An 18826-nucleotide genomic window follows, 5' to 3' on the forward strand; every position below is an offset into this window, starting at 1 on the left:
GTAAGCAAGATACGGTAATACAGAATGAGGAATCCCCGGAAACTGAAGAGTAATCGATGAGATTCTTCCTGATCAATTCCTCCACTCTCTCTGTGCTTGTGACATGCAGTAAGTTTTCCTGTGCTTAGCTCACCTTGGTCTGAGTAATGTGTGTGCCATAGGAAGTCCTCAATTAGGGTGGGTGGCATGGGATTGTGAGGTTCCTTAGTGCCTGCTCCTGCCATAAGAAGTTCAGGTACAATCTATAAATATTTCACAGCAAGCATAACACTGGCTCCAGGCCTGCTACTTCCCCAAACATCCCTCTTACATCTCCTCCTTTTGGCTCCCTTTTCCCCTTCCAGGAAGGTGTGATTGGATGTTGATTTTTCCACCTGCCCCCTTTCCCTAAGTCTCAAAGCTTCTCAGCACCAAATCAGCCAGAATTTGCCCAAGTTCTTTGCAAACCAAAATAGATTCGTTAGGCCCTTGTAGAGGCCAAATACCCGACATCTGGGGAGACAGAGGCTTTTTTTAAAAACAATTAAGCAATTTGGGAGGTCGCACAGTCAGCAATAGAACCAGTGTCTGAGACACAGGCCATTCCATTAACCATAAGACCATCCATCTGCAGTCTGAACCTTGAACGGAACCCAGATCTTCTGCATCCCTAGTCCATCTCATTAGCATAGTGGTTATCTTTTGCCCTACACAGTCAGTGGGTTCCTTTCTGGCTTTGGCCAAAAAGTCCATCCTGAATCTGAGAAACCTTCTTGATGAAAGTTGTGAAACTGAGATGTTCTCATGAAAACTTTTGGTTTGGGGTAATTGGATTTTCTGCCAAAAATAATTTAACAGGAAAATTCCTGTCCTGCTCTAATCACTACACTGATGTTGTGCCTGATTTCATTTGGCACATGCCTTTCGAAAGAAGGGCTTGTTGCTCAAAAGGCAGCATGGCTCAGTGAATGCGAGAGCCTGCCTTACCAGAAACCTGGATTCTAATTCCAGATCTGCCTGATTTGACTGTGTGCAACCGCAGTTACTTAGCTACAAACTTTTAGGCCCTGTCAGGTGTACATGAATATTAACAAGAGATAGCAAAGGGAGGAGACTTGCACTCTTGGTCTTTGGGTTTGCGGATCTTTGTTCACTAGGCTACAACATATTGTACAGGGACACCATCTTAGTGAGCTGCACTGTGGCGATTTGGTCTGGTGGATGGCTGTTTAGTGCATGGTGCACACGTGAGCTAGTACCAGCTGAATGGTGCAGAGCAGCCAGAGTATATCAGTAAATTTGCCCTTTAAAATTGAAAAATAGTTAAGGTTGGTTACTTGTAATTAGTTGAAGATATGTAGTATCACTAGGTAGATTTCTGAGACATTCTTGTGTATTGTGTTTCATTTTAAATACATTAAATGTATTATTAAGGCATCAAAAGAAATTTTGCCCTGTGGGGATACCCTTCAGTTACAATTGAGGTATTATAGTTTTGTGGTTCCATTTTAGAGGAAACATGACAGGTTTTTTCTCTTCCCCCCCTGCTACCCCTCAGCTACATAGTGTCAATACTACAAGGCAGAGTTCAAGTTCTTTGGGCACCTTAACTGATTTCCATGCCTGAGCCTGTTTGATTTTCTTTACATTTAACCTTTATTCTGAATTTTCTTTGTTTGGACTGATTTGGGCTACAGCATTAGAAGAAGGTTGTCATCCTGTTTTACTCTTAAATTACTGTATGTGCTGTTAACTATATTATACTGGAGTTAAGTTTATTTTTATCTGGGACTAATGATTAAACAATCATTGGTTTTTCACTTTCTTTGGTGAAAATCTTTACTTTGGAAAATTAAGTTCACAGATTTAAATACTGATGCTAAATTGTTAAATAACAAACTATCTTAAATTTAACACAGAAAATCTTACAAATTTTACATTTTTCTTGATTGCTGGCACCATATACTGTATGCATAAAAGATCTGTCTGCTGTAGGCTGGTTTTTGTTCACATAATTATCTTTCATATACTAGCTTTGTTGTACTATTTTCTTTTATATGGAAGGTATAACATTTGTGAAGCTAAATAGAATTCTACACAACTAGAAATATATCTTTATGCTATGCATTTGACTCTTCAAATTCTGAACTAGTGGAGGGAGAGAGTAGAGTTAATCTTAAAATTGTTGCAAAAGCCAAAACAATGGAAGTCAACAATCTACTAACTTGTATTAAAAACTTTTTTCCCTTTTAGGCAAGAAATTCTGAAGTGGAATGGATGGGGATACAATGACTCCAAATTTATATTTAATAAGAAGGGACAAGCAGAATTCACAGGGAAAAGGTAAATGAAATTTCTGGCATCACTGTGTAGCTAATATTATGAAGTTTCTTGTTTTTAAGTATTTTATTTTTGAGAATCTGTATTTGATTTAAAACACTACACAGTCTATATGAAAGATGATTGCTTTTTTGGCACATCCTCTAGAATAAGCTTAAAATGTTCTGTCTGCATTTTTAACAACTTTACTGAGTTATAAAATAGTACTTTACTAGTGTGGATAGTAAAATAAACCTTCACTGAGGGTTAATTCATTGCATGCCTTATTAAAAGCTTAAAATGATATAGGACAACTTAAGCAAAATTAGTCTTCCCCATAATTCCAAGTAGTCACCCTGCTCACGATTTAACTTGATCTTGAGTCTCCATTATAACACTCATTTATCTAAGGTTTGGTCAGTATGCAGCATTCTTGAGTATTCTTCGGTTCTAAGAATCTCATGCGAGAACAAGCATGTAATTTTACTGATTAGTTAAATGCCAGTTTGTCTTTTATGAGGAAACCTGTATTCATGTATAGAACTTCCATTGGTGATCATAAAACGTTTCTTGGATCAGGGTTGTGGTGAGGATAAATACATTAGATTGTGAGATGCCCAGATACTGCTGTAATGAGAGGGAGGGGGCAATATAAGTACCCAATTAGGGTTGTCAGGCGTCTGTTTTTCGACTGGAATGCCTGCTTGAAAAAGGACTGTGGTGACTCCAGTCAGCACCACTAACCGGGCCATTAAAAGTCTGGTTAGTAGCACAGCGGGGCTAAGGCAGGCTCCCTGCTCTGGCTCTGCCCGGCTCCCAGAAGTGACTGGTATGTCCCTGCAGCCTCTAGGCACAAGGGCGTCCAAGGAGGCTCTGTGCGCTGCCCCTGTCCCGAGTGCTGGCTCTGCAGCTCCCATTGGCTGGGAACCATGGCCAGTGGGAGTTGCAAGGGCGGCGCCTGCGTCCGGCATGGCAGTGCTCAGAGTCACCTGGCTGCATCTCTGCCTAGGGGGCACAGGGACATGCTGGCCGTTTTTGGGAGCTGCCTGAGGTAAGTGCTATCTGGAGCTCTCACCCCCTCCCATGCTCCAACTCCCTGCCCCAGCCCAGTGAAAATGAGTGCTATTTCCCATAATACAAAAGATAACATTCAAGAGAAATGAAAGATAAATTTTAAATTGGTCAAAGGAAATACATTTTTGCACATTACATAGTTACCACATGGAACTCATTGGCACAAAATATCATTAAGGTCAAAAACTAGTAGGATTCAAAAATTACATGTGTGTAGGTGGAAATATTGACATTTCCATTACATACAATTGAATCCATTTTTAAGATGCACAGTCTTAACATTTCTGTATAATTGTTTTATATTTAACACTAAATATGCATAATTTTGCAGACCTGGATATGAATTTAAATCTAATAAATTTTTCCCTTGTTCTGCATAAGTACAAATAACTAAGACATTTATCTGATTTACATAATATTTCATATTAAGAAGAACCCATGTAATATAGACTTTGTTTCAGGTACAGGTTGAGTGGTATGGTGTTACCTGTTTTGAAGGAATGGATGGAAAAAACCTTAGGAGCAAGTCTGGAGCACAAAATTACCTCTAGAGTAAGTAAATAGCTGAAAAGGCAGTTCCTTCAAACATATTACGCTCATGATGACATAACCATTCATCTATTAGACATGACTCATGCTGTTACCCTCAGTATGCCCTTGCATATGGTTGAGTGCCTTAGTATTAATACAATATATTTATTTTGAAATGTCATGCCTCCTTATAGACTATATTGTATATCAAAAGCTGGGTGACTTAAAATTACTGAAAGTCCAAATTGCTGTAATGTCACACTACTTTAATCAAAAGATTAGCTACTTGTACAGGGAATATTGGGGTTACTTTTGCATGGTGATATATTGTCTCAAACAGACTGCTGAATGGAGGAGCCTACCCAGAAAGGAGAGAACTTTCACATCGGAGTAAATATTTTAATTACTATTTGCAATGAGAAGCAAAATACAGAAAATATAATAGTTAAACTGTTACATACAGTTTTAAATAATTTCTGCAGAATGACAGTGTCTATTGAACCTACTTGATAAATTGCCAATGTATATAATCTGTTTGAGATTGTATAATATTTGCATGTGTCTCTATGCACTGAAGATTTTGGCTTTCCAGGGTAACTAGGATATTAAACTGATGTTTTCTTGAAAGTTGCAGCAAAAGCTTTAATAGATCTTTAGGGTTCTAAAACATACCTAATAATTGCGTTCAGTTTATGGAACATTAATGTTTAAAATCATTTGGTGTTATAACACTTAACAAAAATTCAACTTTGAAAATTTTAAATCCATTTTTAAAATCAAATTCACCTTTCACCATTTACACTTTTTTTATTTACTTTTGAACGTGACTTGGACAATGAGCATAGACTAGTCAAAGAAGCTATTAAGTGTTTCTCTTTAGTTCACATGCACAATTATTTATTATTTGTATGATAGGAGTGCCTGGGGAGCCAGATAAAGGCCCGAATATGCTAAGCACCATACAGATAGGTAACAAAAAGATGGTCCCTTCCCTGAAGAGCTTAAAATAAAAGTGTAAGAATGTACCTGCATTTGGGTTGCAGACCTAGCAGGGAAAACTAACACCCAAACTAACTTAATTTGGAATAATCATGTGGAAACTGTTCTGTTAAGTTTTGTGAAAGTTCTTAAAGCAAAACATATATGTGGGTCTTAAACTGACAGTTTTCCCTTATTTTTTTTAAATTCAAGCAATCCTTAATTTTTTTAATATTTCTAAAAATCCTTCCAATTGGAAATCTTTTTTCCTCCTGTTTTCCTCCTTTCTCATTTGATTTTTTTTTAATGGAAGTCAATTGTGGAGTATCAGGATTAGAAATTTCAGCCAATCATAGCTCAGAAAAGTTTAAAGACTGAAATTTTGAGTATTCAATCAAATTGATCCTCTTTAGGATACACCTGTAAGTGAAGTTATAGTTTTGCTTGGAGAATTATTAAAACTTGTGTAAAATGGGAAAAGCCCAGTTTATTGGAAAGTAACTTTTTACTTGTAACATAACAAAATTGCTCAGCAATCATTGAAAAACGGAAGATGGAACCCCCACTGCCATTTTTAGTTTCTTTTCAGAGTTGAACTGCACTTAGTCTGTAAAGATCTTTCTTTGTGTCTTGTCTTTGGTGAAGGGCTAAATCCTGTAGTTCGCCCTGTTTCAGCTATCTGCTTTGTGATCTTTCCTTATTCTCACAGTGCCTGGGAGTAAGACTATGTTTAGGTGGGTGCATAACTGGTTGGAAAACTGTTCCCAGAGAGTAGTTATCAGTGGTTCACGGTCAAGCTAGAAGGGCATATCAAGTGGGGTCCCACAGGGATTGGTCCTGGTTCTGGTTTTCTTCAATATCTTCATCAGTGATTTAACTAATGCCATAGAGAGTACACAAATAAAGTTTGCGGACGATACCAAACTGGGAGGGGTTGCAGGTACTTTGAATGATAGGATTAAAATTCAAAATGATCTGGAAAAGATCTCTGGAGAGATGGTCTGAAGTAAATAGGATGAAATTCAATAAAGAGGAAAGCAAAGTACTCCACTTAGGAAGGAACAATCAGTTGCACAAATACAAAATGGGAAAGGACTTGGCATGGTTTTTGTGAAGCTCTGGACTATTGTACTGAACAGATCATTGGCTTTGACCGTGACATACTGAACAATTTATCTGAAAAATAAGGGTTAGAGGGATCAATGAGGGGTCCAGTCTACAGAAGAGAATGCAACTGAGTGGAGGAATGAAAAGAGACTCGTAGGTAGTGTAGTTAGAATTGAGGCCAGGGATGATAATGAAGACAACTTTAATTGGGTTAAATTCAAATACCCATATTTTGTTGAGTTTATCAACTGCTAACTCTAATCTGGGTAGTTGGGGTTGTCATGAGAGACCAGCACGATTTAGGGGACTCCCTAGTAGTAGTGATTTTTTTTTCTTTTATTGTAGGCTTTCTTAAATACTAGTGATGTACCCCCATCAATTGTAAATGAAGAATTTCTTCAGGATCTTAGAGCCACTACAATTTCATATTCACGGGAAGCAGAAGATAGGGTGTTCAGAGCTCATGGTAAGATCAAGTCCAATGTGTAATTACACTTTTAGAAGTATATATGATTTTAAAAAATCCTTGTAACTTGATTTTTTTTGTACTTCAGGTCACTGCCTACACGAGATATTTGTGCTAAGGGAAGGAATGTTTAAACGAATTCCTGATATAGTTGTATGGCCAGGTAAAAACTTTTAAATTTATTTTTTTCTTTGCTCTGGAGGCTGTAGCTTCCCGTGACAACTGATGAAAGGTAGTAGTTTGGGAAGCAGTCCTGTCACACTAGTTGGATATCTCTCACTTTGTCATTTGTTTGCAATAAATAAACTGAAATTGTTAGTACCAAGGAATCAAAAATGACTTCAGTCTCGCCTTTTAAGAGTAGTCATTTTTACTTTTTTACTTTGCAATCTAGATGTTCTCATCTCTATATGTTACCATGGGGTATTCAATGCAGTGTTAGATTTATCCTAAGGACTTTAATTTCAGTTAATAGTTCTAAGTAATGGTCTTTCATTGTAAGGTTAATGCTCATAGTTATAATCAACTGATTATATACAACTTCTCAATTTTTAATAAAGGATTAAACATTGTCTTGGTGCTGTGTGCCTTTTTGTACTGATGACCAGCCCATATCACGCATACTGTTTCTCCTGAATTTCCTGGGGTTTCAGCACTTGCTTGGGGATAATTACAACATTCCTGTAATTCATAAGAACGGCCATACTGGGTCAGACCAAAGGTCCATCTAGCCCAGTATCCTGTCTTCTGACACTGACCAGTGCCAGGTGGTTCAGAGGGAATGAACAGGTAATCATCAAATGATCTATCCCCCATCACCCATTCCCAAACAGAGGCTAGGGATACCATCGCTGCCTATCCTGGCTATTAGCCATTGATGGAGCTATCCTCCATGAATTTATCTAGTTCTTTTTTGAACCCTGTTATAGTCTTGGCTTGGTCAAACTTGGATAGTTTTGCAGATCTCACAGATCCAGAATTCCAGTCCAGTTTGAAGGAAACCAATTCAGTCATTTTAAAAGCTAGGAATGTTTTATGTCACACACCACTAAGTATTACTATTTAGCTATGCATGCATGTGCACATATACAGGCTTAATGGAAAAAATCTAACACACCTCTTCAGCACATCGTTTTCAAATGCTCAGAACTTCTGGTTAATCAAAGCCAATTGTTTCCCTTGGAAACCAAGCAAAGGTGCTAGTCCTTAAAGACTATATCCAGACGAAAGTTCAAGCTTCAGTCATTTTTATTTTACTGTGTCTAAAACAGTATGGTCAAAATGCTTGTAACAACTGTACTTTTCACTCACTGTACTCAAAAACAGCTGAAGGAGCTTTTGCTCAAAAATAAAATTAATCTTCATGGGGAACAAGCATGGAAAATTTCAGCCCATACACTAAATTTTCTAGAAGATGAGCATGTGAAAATTGAGGACAGGGCTTGGAAACTAATTGTAGTGAGAATTAGTAGGTTCCAATTATAATGTCATAGAGGTAATAAGAGTCCTAAGCATGCTTATGAAAGTGACAAACAGAAAAAGCTAAAAGGAAGAATTAAAGAAAATAGAAAAGAAAATAGAGCTTGTATATTTTTAATTTTTGGCAAAACTTAGAATCTAAAGATGGAAAGAAATAACTCCTGGAAAACAAATCCTGGCTAGCTTGTCTTTGCTAACATTTTTACAGGTTTTGAAGATGCACGTGCACAGTGTGTGCGTGTGCATCTTAATTCATTTAAGTACATCCCTGAATTACTGATCTGTACTCTCAACCTTAATACCATTTTAACACCATTTATCTGGGAATTTCCTAGGTGTTTTTTTAATTAAAAGTTTCATGCGTGAACCATATACACGAAACCAAAAGAGGATGATGCCATGTAATATTTCTAAATTGATGATGCCAAGTATCAATTTAAATCTTTTATTTTAACTTTTTATGGTCCTATTCACAAGTATGCTGTGGCTGCTTTATTGTTCTGGAGCAGCATGAAAGCAGCCAGAGCTTACTGACCAGTTAACTAGGTTTACAGCTGCTTTGCAATCCAGAAATCATACCCCCCGTTTCTCTGTCTTCTGCTCTCCAAATTCCTCCTGCCTTTTTGCACCTCCCTACGTTCCCCTCCATATGCATGCTCAAATCCCTCCTTGTCCTCCACACTGTGTGTACCCACCCTAGTTTCACCCTTTTTCTGGCATTCCTTCTATTCTCTTGCGCATTCACACATGGCCCCTAATTTCACCCTCCTGTCTTTTCTGTTGCAGAGGCATGGTACAAAGGGTAGCTTCTGAAAAGAAGTAGTTGGGCTTATAATAATTGAAAACTTTTTTCCAGAGTGTGAGGCATAAAAAAAGCCTTTTCTTCAGAGAAATCCACTAAGAACTGCCCTCTTTCAAAACTGCAGCTATTTTTCATCTCAGTTAAATTGGATCTAGTTTTCAGCTCGATGTAGTTGAGATACCTATTTAAAAATTAAATTGAAAAATATACCTGTAAAGTTTACACAATGAATAATTTGAATTGTCTGTCCGTCTCTTTTGCTCTGGAAGTTCCCGCTGTTGATGATCCCTGGGTAGGCCAGGAGTCTTGTGCTTTCTGTATAATTTAAACCTGACATTGTTTTCAGCCTGGAATAACTCCACAGCCTCAGTATATTTGTGGTATTGTTTCTCTTCAATTTTGTCTATTTGAGCCCATTTATTCTTCTTGGATGTCTCTGCTCTCACTTTGAAAATGGGCTACTGCACTACTAGAATGCTTGAAAGTACCAATCAAGCCCTAAAGAATTAGCAGGCGACTAGTAAGTGTGCTTAAATTGAAGCTAACTGTTCAAAAGCCTGTTCTAACTGGAATCTATTTATTCTTAATTAGGTTGCCATGATGACGTAGTTAAAATTGTGGAACTAGCCTGCAAACATAATCTTTGCATAATACCATTTGGTGGTGAGTATTGTACCTTTAAAAATTTTGGCAGGGTAAATTTAAACTATAAAGTTACATATTTCTTTAAGTTCAATTCAAGGGACTAGTGCTAGTGGCATGAGGTCATGCCAATAAATCTGCCAACTCTACACAGGTGTGTCTTGAGCGTTTAGAGATGTTGAGTATATATTTATAAAGTACTGTTTAAAGAAGTAGTCATATGTCAAGACTTTGGCAAGGTTAATAACTAATTTAATTTTGAAGACAAATAGATCCCATAGAATTTATAATCTTATTTGCTGTGCTTGGTTCACTGAAATCTAGTGGAAGCCTTTTTACATCTGTCAGCACTTGAATGTTTCACTATACAAGAGGAGCAATTTATTCTTTGAGGTGGCATCTGCATATTCCCACTAGCACTGCTGCACTTTGGGTACCTTCTAGAAGAGCAGTTTCCATTTGGGCCTGAATGAGCATGCAGCACCAAACATTGGGAGCAGAAGTTACAAGAAGACATGCAGGCAGTTCCTCCTTTTTTTGGCAGTTAGCTCAGGGCATATATTTTTCTCTTGGTAATTTCATCAATCTTGTTGAGGCTTTTTAGACAGTGAACTTTAGATAGTTCATTGCTCAGTTATATTCTTGGCTCATTTCTGAAGCATCAAGTCAGTTCAGATTCCTGACATCTGAGCCCAAGCATTTGATGTGCCTCAGAGAAAAACATTCCTTGGTATAGCGTTTTACACGTTGGGCCTTTTACACAATAGGCTCAAAAGGACAGGCACATTCAGATCCTGACATTTCTCATGAGGGAAGGTCTTGTGGCCCAACCCCCTCAGATTTGTCCTCAGTACAGAGATGGAGAGGCCTTTCAGGTCCTGTGTGGGGAAACAGAAGACTTTCCAGTTCTGGAACTGACACCTTTTGTAAGCTCCAAGTCAGAGCAGTGGCAGTATCCGGAGGGCAGTTCTGGCATTGAGGAAACCACTTCCATCATCATCTGTCTGGTGCCTAGGTTTTTCAGTGCTGGAGACTTCAAAAGTGCCTCTGTCCTCAAGGGAGTCAGTGTGTTTGTACGGACTCCCAATTTCTGAAGTCTTTCAGCTCTGTGGAAGCCTCTAGCTGAGCTTGCTTCTATTCATGCCAAACAGAACCGAGAAACAGGGTCTTGGTTGGGCTTGACGTTTTTGGAGATCTCAGTTGTGCTCTTCTTTGCCCTTAAGCATATCAGGGTAAGAAAATGGGGCTAGGAGAGAATCTCTGCCTTGGAGCATTCTGTGCCATTACAAAAGAGAAAAGTTATCCCATATCCAGGGAGTGCAGTAGGCAGATTGGAAGCCCCTTTTCTGTCTCTCTTAATTCCAATGGTGACTCTCTTTAATTATTGCAGAACTCGAGGATTCAATCAGACTTCACCCTTCTTTGGTGACCATGTAGGTGACAACTGTCAGTGAGCCTGTGTCTTTCAACATAGGACTCATTCTGTGCCAGAATGATCTAGTGGAGATCCATATATAGATCTAGAGCAGGAGTGGCCAGCCTGAGAAGGAGCCAGAATTTACCAGTGTACATTTCCAAAGGGCCAGCAGTACCTCTTCCCCCCCCCCCCCCCCGCCAGCTCCCAGAGCCTCCCACCCATTGGCAGCCCTGTGGATCAGTACCTCCCCTTCCCTCCCCGCACCTCCTGATCAGCTGTTTCGTGGTGTGCAAGAGGCTCTGGGGGTGGGGAGGAGCGAGGGCACAGCAGGCTTGGGAGGGGTGGAGTGGGGGCAGGGCCTGTGGCAGAGCCAGGGGTTGAGCAGTGAGCACCCCCTGGCATGTTGGAAAGTTGGCACCTGTAGCTCCAGCCCTGGAGCCAGTGTCTAGACAAGGAGCCGCCTATTAACTTCTGAAGAGCCGCATGTGGCTCCGGAGCCACAGGTTAGCCACCCCTGATCTAGAGCAGTGGTTCTCAAACTAGGGCCACCGCTTGTTCAGGGAAAGCCCATGGCAGGCCGGGCCGGTTTGTTTACCTGCCGCATCCGCAGGTTCGGCCGATCGCCGCTCCTACTGGCCGCGGTTCGCTGCTCCAGGCCAATGGGGGCTGCAGGAAGGGCGGCCAGCACATCCCTCGGCCTACGCCGCTTCCCACAGCCCCCATTGGCCTGGAGCGGTGAACCGTGGCCAGTGGGAGCCGTGATAGGCCGAACCTGCAGACTCAGCAGGTAAACAAACTGGCCCGGCCCACCGGGGGGGTTTCCTGAACAAATGGCGGCCCTACTTTGAGAACCCCTGATCAGAGGATATTCCAGAGTCTCTTGATTTGAAAATTTTTTTTTTGGTGCTATTTGGGTTGGCCTATGTGCTGACTGGCTTGGTCTTCCAGGTTTACCTGGACAGCTCAAGGAACAAGGCAACTTCACCTACCAAGAGTGAACATTACATGAAGAGCTTGCTCTCAATTCCCTGGAGTAACTTGATTCAGACTCGTTTTTCTTATCCTCACTTAATCTGTGAATAATGTAGCCATATTAATAGAGACCTTCCTCAACTTCGTGAGGATCAGAGAACCATTAAAAGGGTAGCTGAGATATCTGCCTCTTCCAAAAGGGTTTAATTTCAGATTCAACTTCCTTTGCTACATCCATTTGTAGAACCTGTCTTTTACCCCACCTCTGGTCGGATTCCGCAACAGGTATTTCATATACTCATCTCTAGGTTCTTATGTGCTCTCTCTAGCCTTTGAGAAGTCTGAGGTCTTGAGCTGGCTGCTATGCAGTATATGACAAAAGTGCTTTAGATTGATATCTTGGTCAAAAGAGGTGTGACCTTTGGTTTTATTCACACACTCATGCAGTTCTGCTCTCTCAACTAGGCATCTAGATTTGATGCTTGCTTTAGGATGACAGCTTTGCTATTCTTGTTTAACTAAACTCCTCAGCCCACTTTCCTGGGGCATTGTACTACTAGTAAGACTCTCATGAGGGGGAACATGTAGAGGCCACTTGAAGGAAGAAAGCTTACTTACCAGTAACTGTGGTTCTTTGAGGGTGGTGCTTCTCTATATTTGCACCACACCCACCTTTTCCCTCTTTAAACTTCTATTCTGGGGTTTAAAAGAAGGGAATGAAATGGTTGGGGAAATTGATGGCCTCCTTTAGCCTGTGCTCTGAATGTTTGGCATGACAAAGTGAAATTTATGCAATTGAACAGGTACTCCTTTTGTGAACTTTCAAGAAATTCTGAAACGCCAGGGGAACATCCCGCAAATGTGAATGTGCAAATGTAATGCACTCTCACAGAAACAGTTAGTGTTACGCAACTTTTTAAAGTGACACATACCTCATACCTAAAATGTATGTCTTAGTTAAATGTGGATAACAAAGATCAAGGGAAACTATTTCAATCTAAGTTGATATCTCCAACATTTGCAGGAGGAACAAGTGTTTCTAGTGCTCTTGAATGTCCTGCAGATGAGAGAAGAACTATTGTTTCATTGGATACGTCACAAATGGTATGTAATACAAATTTTAGGGGAAACCTCAGAGGATGCAACGTTTAAGTGTACTGAATGTTTTAAAAGTTAACAAATTGCTGTAGTATTTGGTCGTTACCTGATGCTGCAAGAGTGAAAAAGGGGGAAAAGAAGTTTGCCCACAATTTTTTTTAAATAGCTTCAATATTTTATTATATATCCAAAAGCAAGTGGAATGCAACTTTAAAAAGCTGTATCATAGACGTAGACTACTGGTCATTGGAAGCACACCCTGTTCAGAGAGAGAGGTCCAGTATTGTTCTGTTGCTGGTGTTTGTTAGTGTATACTTCATGATGACCATTGTGAAGGAACCTAACAAAATAGCAGTACATTTTCTTTTCTATTGAATGCCTCTTGTATTCTTGCTAATGACATGTGAATGTGCAGGTTACTGTTTAAAATAGCAGTATACATAAATTTGTTACAAATAGACAAATGCCAAAAAAAATAGTGTTAAGACTCTTAGCATAGTTACAGGGGTCTTAAAGGGACAACAGTTTTTGCTTGCTGCAGTAACAACACCCAAGATTATTGGGAAATGGCCCACCTTGATTATCATACACATTGTAAGGAGAGTGATCACTTTAGATAAGCTATTACCAGCAGGAGAGTGGGGTGAGGGGAGAGAAAACCTTTTGAAGTGATAAACACCCATTTTTTCATGGTCTGTGTGTATAAAAATATCCTCACTGCATTTTCCACTTTTATGCATCCAATGAAGTGAGCTGTAGCTCACGAAAGCTTATGCTCAAATAAATTGGTTAGTCTCTAAGGTGCCACAAGTACTCCTTTTCTTTTTGCGAATACAGACTAACACAGCTGTTACTCTGAAACCAAGATTATTGTAAGTGAAATATTAGAGGGAGATATTCATTGTTTACTACTTGCATTTGAGTGCACTTTGCGTAGAGTCAGTTTCACTGCAGTGTTTTTTGCACAGTAACATTTACAAAACACAGGTTGGCAGGGGAGGACTCAGGCATGGTCCGTGGTAGTACTTTGAACTAAACTATCTTTAAATTGACTAGATTTCAAGTTGACAGTGTCCCTTTAAATCAGTGAGTGTATGTATTATATGCTATGTTGCAGAATTACAAGGAGACTTCAAGTTTGTCACATGCTTAGTGCTATTGAAACTTTGTTTTCTGTATTTACTACTTTTCCATTGGTAGGAGGGATTGTACACTTGTAAAAACAGTTTTGTGGATGTTCAATAATCAAATGCTACCTTTCAGAAAAGACATCCTATTTTTAATCTAGTATTGTATTCTGTAACATTTTGCAAAGCTGTGTTGGCTTGCTTCTCCATTCTCCATCACTCCTCAGAGCACTTCATTGGCCTGGGAGCAAAGACTGGGTTTTGACTCCTTTTCTATGACACTTCGGATGGCAGGGAAGCTTGCAGCTTTCTCTTTCAACCTGGCTGAGAGAATTTCTCTTTTAAAAGAGCTGCTCCTAGTGGCAGCTGCTCCTTGCTTTCACAGGCATCCTGAATGGAGTGGAATTGAGGAGCAGAGACAGCAGTGCTCACGTACGCGGACCAGAAGTGATCTGTGGCCCACAGTTTGGGAACCTCTGGTCAAGGAAAAAAAGCAACTTTAAGTCAATAATTGTGCTATGATGCTCTTCTCAGTCATCCAGTTGCATTAACAGTAAATGAGAACTACAGGTTGTAAATGAATTTACTGTGACTTGATTAGTTAACATATCTGTTTAAAATATAGAAAATCTGATATGGACCTCGGATATCATTAGTGAAACAGGAGAGTAAGGTGAAAAATATTGTTGTCTGAACTACAAACTGGACATCCCTCTGAACTAGGGCTGTCGATTAATCGCAGTTAACTCGCGATTAACTCAAAAATTAATCACGGTTAAAAACATTAATCACTATTAATTGCACTGTTAAACAGTAGAATACCAATTGAAATTTAACTATTTGGATGGTTTTCTACATTTTTAAATATATTGATTTAAATTACAACACAGAATACAAAGTGTACAGTGCTCACTTTATTTTTATTACAAATATTTGCACTATAAAACGATAAACAAAAGGAATAATATTTTTCAATTCACCTCGTACATGTACCATAATGAAATCTCTTTATTGTGTAAGTGCAACTGACAAATGTAGATTTTTTTTTGTTACATAACTGCACTCAAAAACAAAACAATGTAAACCTTTAGAACCTACAAGTCCACTCAGTCCTACTTCTTATTCAGCCAATTGGTAAGACAAACAAGTTTATTTACATTTACAGGAGATAATGCTGCCGGCTTCTTATTTACAATGTCACCTGAAAGTGAGAACAGGTGTTTGCATGGCATTTTTGTAGCTGGCATTGCAAGGTATTTACATGCCAGATATGCTAAACATTCATATGCCCCTTTATGCTTTGGCGACCATTCTGGAGGACATGATTCCATGTTGATGACGCTTGTTAAAAAAAAATGTGTTAATTACATTTTGACTGAACTCCCTAGGGGCAAATAGTATGTTTTCTGCTCTGTTTTACCTGCATTCTGCCATATATTCATTTTATAGCAGTCTCGGATGATGATCCAGCACATGTTGTTCATTTTAAGACCACTTTCACTGCAGATTTGACAAAACACAAAGAAGGTACCAATGTGAGATTTCTAAAGATAGCAACAGCATTCAACCCAAGGTTTAAGAATCTGAAGTGCCTTTCAAAATCTGAGAGGGATGAGGTGTGGAGCATGCTTTCAGAAGTCTTAAAAGAGCAACACTCCGATGTGGAAACTACAGAACCCGAACCATCAAAAAAGAAAATCAACCTTCTGCTGGTGGCATGTGACTCAGATGATGAAAGTGAACATGCGTCAGTCTGCACTGCTTTGGATAGTTATCGAGCAGAACCAGTCATCAGCATGGATGCATGTCCTCTGGAATGGTGGCTGAAGACGAAGGGACATATGAATCTTTAATGCATCTGGCACGTAAATACCTTGTAATGCCAGCTACAACAGTGCCATGTGACCGTCCGTTCTCACTTTCAGGTGACCTTGTAAATAACAAGCGGGCAGCATTATCTCCTGTAATGTAATGTAAACAAACTTGTTTGTCTGAATGAGTGTCTGAACAAGAAGTAGAACTGAGTGGACTTGTAGGCTCTAAAGTTTTACATTGTTTTATTTTTGAATGCAGTTATTTTTTGTACATAATTCTACGTTTGTGAGATTATCTTTCATAATAAAGAGATTGCACTACAGTACTGGCATGAGGTGAATTGAAAAATACTGTTTTTTTACAGTGCAAATACTTGTAATCAAAAATATAAAGTGAGCACTGTATACTTAGTATTCTGTGTTGTAATTGAAATCCATATATTTGAAAATGTAGAAAACATCCAAAAATATTTAAATGGTATTCTATTGTTTAACAGTGCAATTAATTGTGATTAATTTTTTTAATGGCTTGACAGCCCTACTCTGAACATGTAATAGGTGCCTGTTATCCTGGTAAGGACACATTGCAATAAACACCATTTAAAGAGAACTTAAACACTGTTTGTTTCAAAGAGTACCACTGTAGAGGAACAATGATATAACATGCATAAAGATCTGTTTTCTGAGGCACTGAATGATTCAATTAACTTAAGCTCCTCGGATCAGTTAACTAAGCTGCATATGTAAAGAACCTCACCTTATCCAATCACCTATTTCAAGCAACCCTACCAAATGCAAACTAGTGCTAAACAAGATCTCACAACTTGCAAACACAGGAGCAACAGAATAGATATCCTCAGAAGAAAGGTTTTTAGGGCTGTACTCCATATTCATCATCTAGAAACATACACGGGGATGGAGGAGTCAGAGCCCTCCTAAATGTCTAATGACTGAACAAATGGATGAAAATGATCAGATTCAGCATGGAGATCCTAGCCTCAACAAGTAGCACCCCATCCAAGGTGATTCCTTGCCTCAGTGGACATAGCAGATCTACATATCCTCATACATCCATGTCACCAATGTCCGTGAAGATTTGCGTATTGGATGGCCCACTACCTGTATAAAATACTGCCATTCGGCCTTTCGTCTGGTCAGGACCAGACTCGCATCTCTGAGCACTCTCCTCAGTCTTTTCCTGGATGACATTTTGAACAGAGCTCCCACCAAAGAAGCAGCATACAGTGCCACAACATGGATAGTGGAGCTGCTTCAACTGCATTGCTTTGTGATAAACACCAAGAAAAGCTCATTGATCCCTTCCACAGAGATAGCTCAGCTGGGATGGATATAGGCATATGTGGCCAAAGTTTACCCATCACTGGACAGATGAGAGAAAATCCAGAACCTGATATCTGTTAAGGAATACACAGCTATCCACAGCTTAGTATCTCCAGCCACTGGGCTTCCTAGTTTAATATATAGAAATGACCCCCTGGCAAAATCCCATATCAAGCGTCTCCAGAAGGCTCTCCTCATGGTGAGGAACCACAACAGGAATGTATGCAAGATAGATGCTGATCCCAAACCAGGTCCTGGACTCCCTTGGATGGTGGATGATCCCAGAGAATGTCCACAAGGGTCTTCCTATAGCTCTTCCAGACCGACATACTCAGGCAGCCTGATGAGGTGGGGAGCATATCTGAAATAGCGAATAGTGCAGGTCACATAGAACTGCATAGAAAGGAATCAGCATCAACCTCTTGCAGATAAGAGTGGTGAAGCCCTTCGAAGGTTCCAAAGCCACATACAGGGCAACTACATTCTGGTGCAGTACTGTGTCCTTATCCTGTCATGCTTAATGTCTTTCTCAAAGTGGTGAGAGACCCATGTGAATCGAACCCTGTGTTCACAATCACAGATTTTGGAAGAAAACTTACTGGCCTGGGGTGCCACGTTCCTTATTGAAGACGTCAAAAAGGCTTTGAGTTATCTGGATAAAACCAAAGCACTTAGGAAATCAAGAAGTCAGCAAGATATTTGTAGCCTTTGGGTATCTGTCTAAAAAATGGCAATTTCTTGTAGTGCCAAAGTACCTCATGGTCTTAAAGCTAAAGCAATGTTGAAGACCTGCCTCAGTAATGTTTCTACCATAGAAAGCTGCAAATCAACACAGTTGGGTGGATCTGATGCTTTTTTTGAGAGAGCAGTTCCCCAGTCCTTGTTTAATGAGAACTCCTCAGCCCACCTTTCTTAAGGCCTGTCATTCTCTCTAGACTTCCACAAGTGTGAATACATAGAGCCAGCTTGGGGAGAGAAAAGTTACTATGGTAAGCAACTGGTTCTTCAAGAGTGTTCTCTGCATATTCACACTGTCTGATCACCTTTCCCTTTTCCTTAGAGTTTGACTTCAGTAGAAAGTGGGGTTTCGTGGAAGGAGCTTGAGGTGGCTGGGGCAGTTCAGCCCCCTTTACCTCTGTTACAAAGGTTTGCTGGCTCAAAAAGGGACTGGTTTTCAGAGGATTCCTGGGGCTCAGCAGTGCTGAGATCCCCACACCTCCAAGAAAGCCTATAGATTTAACCTCTGGGCCACATCTGATTTTTTGGTCATCAGAACTAATTTTTACATAAAACTAAAAAAATTAAAAAAAAATAATAAAGCTTCGGGCCATGACACATTGACACTGTGTGGTACAGAGTCTGGTAGATATTCCCTGTGTGTATGGCAAAGATGCAATGTTACTATCCTTAAAATATTCAGTTACAGAAACAATCTAATTTCATTCAGGTGATCAACAGACACACACTTAGTACAATTACTACTTAGATTTTTATTTTCATTTTTATTGAACTATTAAGTCATCTACATGTATTGTAATGTACTAGAGACCGGTATATTTGACATCTTGAAGCAAATGATTAAAAAAAATTACCGTTTTCTGTGTCTTCAAATCATCTTCATGATGTTACTCCTCATATGTTTTTCTCTGCCATCCTGGACAATGGGCTTACATTTCGTAT

General features: G+C 39.6%; 1 protein-coding gene across 1 annotated transcript in view; it reads left to right on the forward strand.

Annotated features, from left to right (window-relative positions):
- Positions 1 to 18826, forward strand: part of AGPS (alkylglycerone phosphate synthase) — a 132356-nt gene that overhangs the window by 16447 nt on the left and 97083 nt on the right. Inside the window, exons 2-7 of the mRNA XM_084643588.1 lie at positions 2233 to 2322; positions 3834 to 3924; positions 6334 to 6454; positions 6543 to 6617; positions 9327 to 9398; positions 12791 to 12870. Coding sequence (XP_084499714.1) covers positions 2233 to 2322; positions 3834 to 3924; positions 6334 to 6454; positions 6543 to 6617; positions 9327 to 9398; positions 12791 to 12870 — 529 coding nt within the window. The remainder of the gene's footprint in view (positions 1 to 2232; positions 2323 to 3833; positions 3925 to 6333; positions 6455 to 6542; positions 6618 to 9326; positions 9399 to 12790; positions 12871 to 18826) is intronic.

Source organism: Lepidochelys olivacea (genome assembly GCF_965140295.1).
Source record: "Lepidochelys olivacea isolate rLepOli2 genome assembly, chromosome: 11".
NCBI lineage: Eukaryota > Metazoa > Chordata > Testudines > Cheloniidae > Lepidochelys > Lepidochelys olivacea.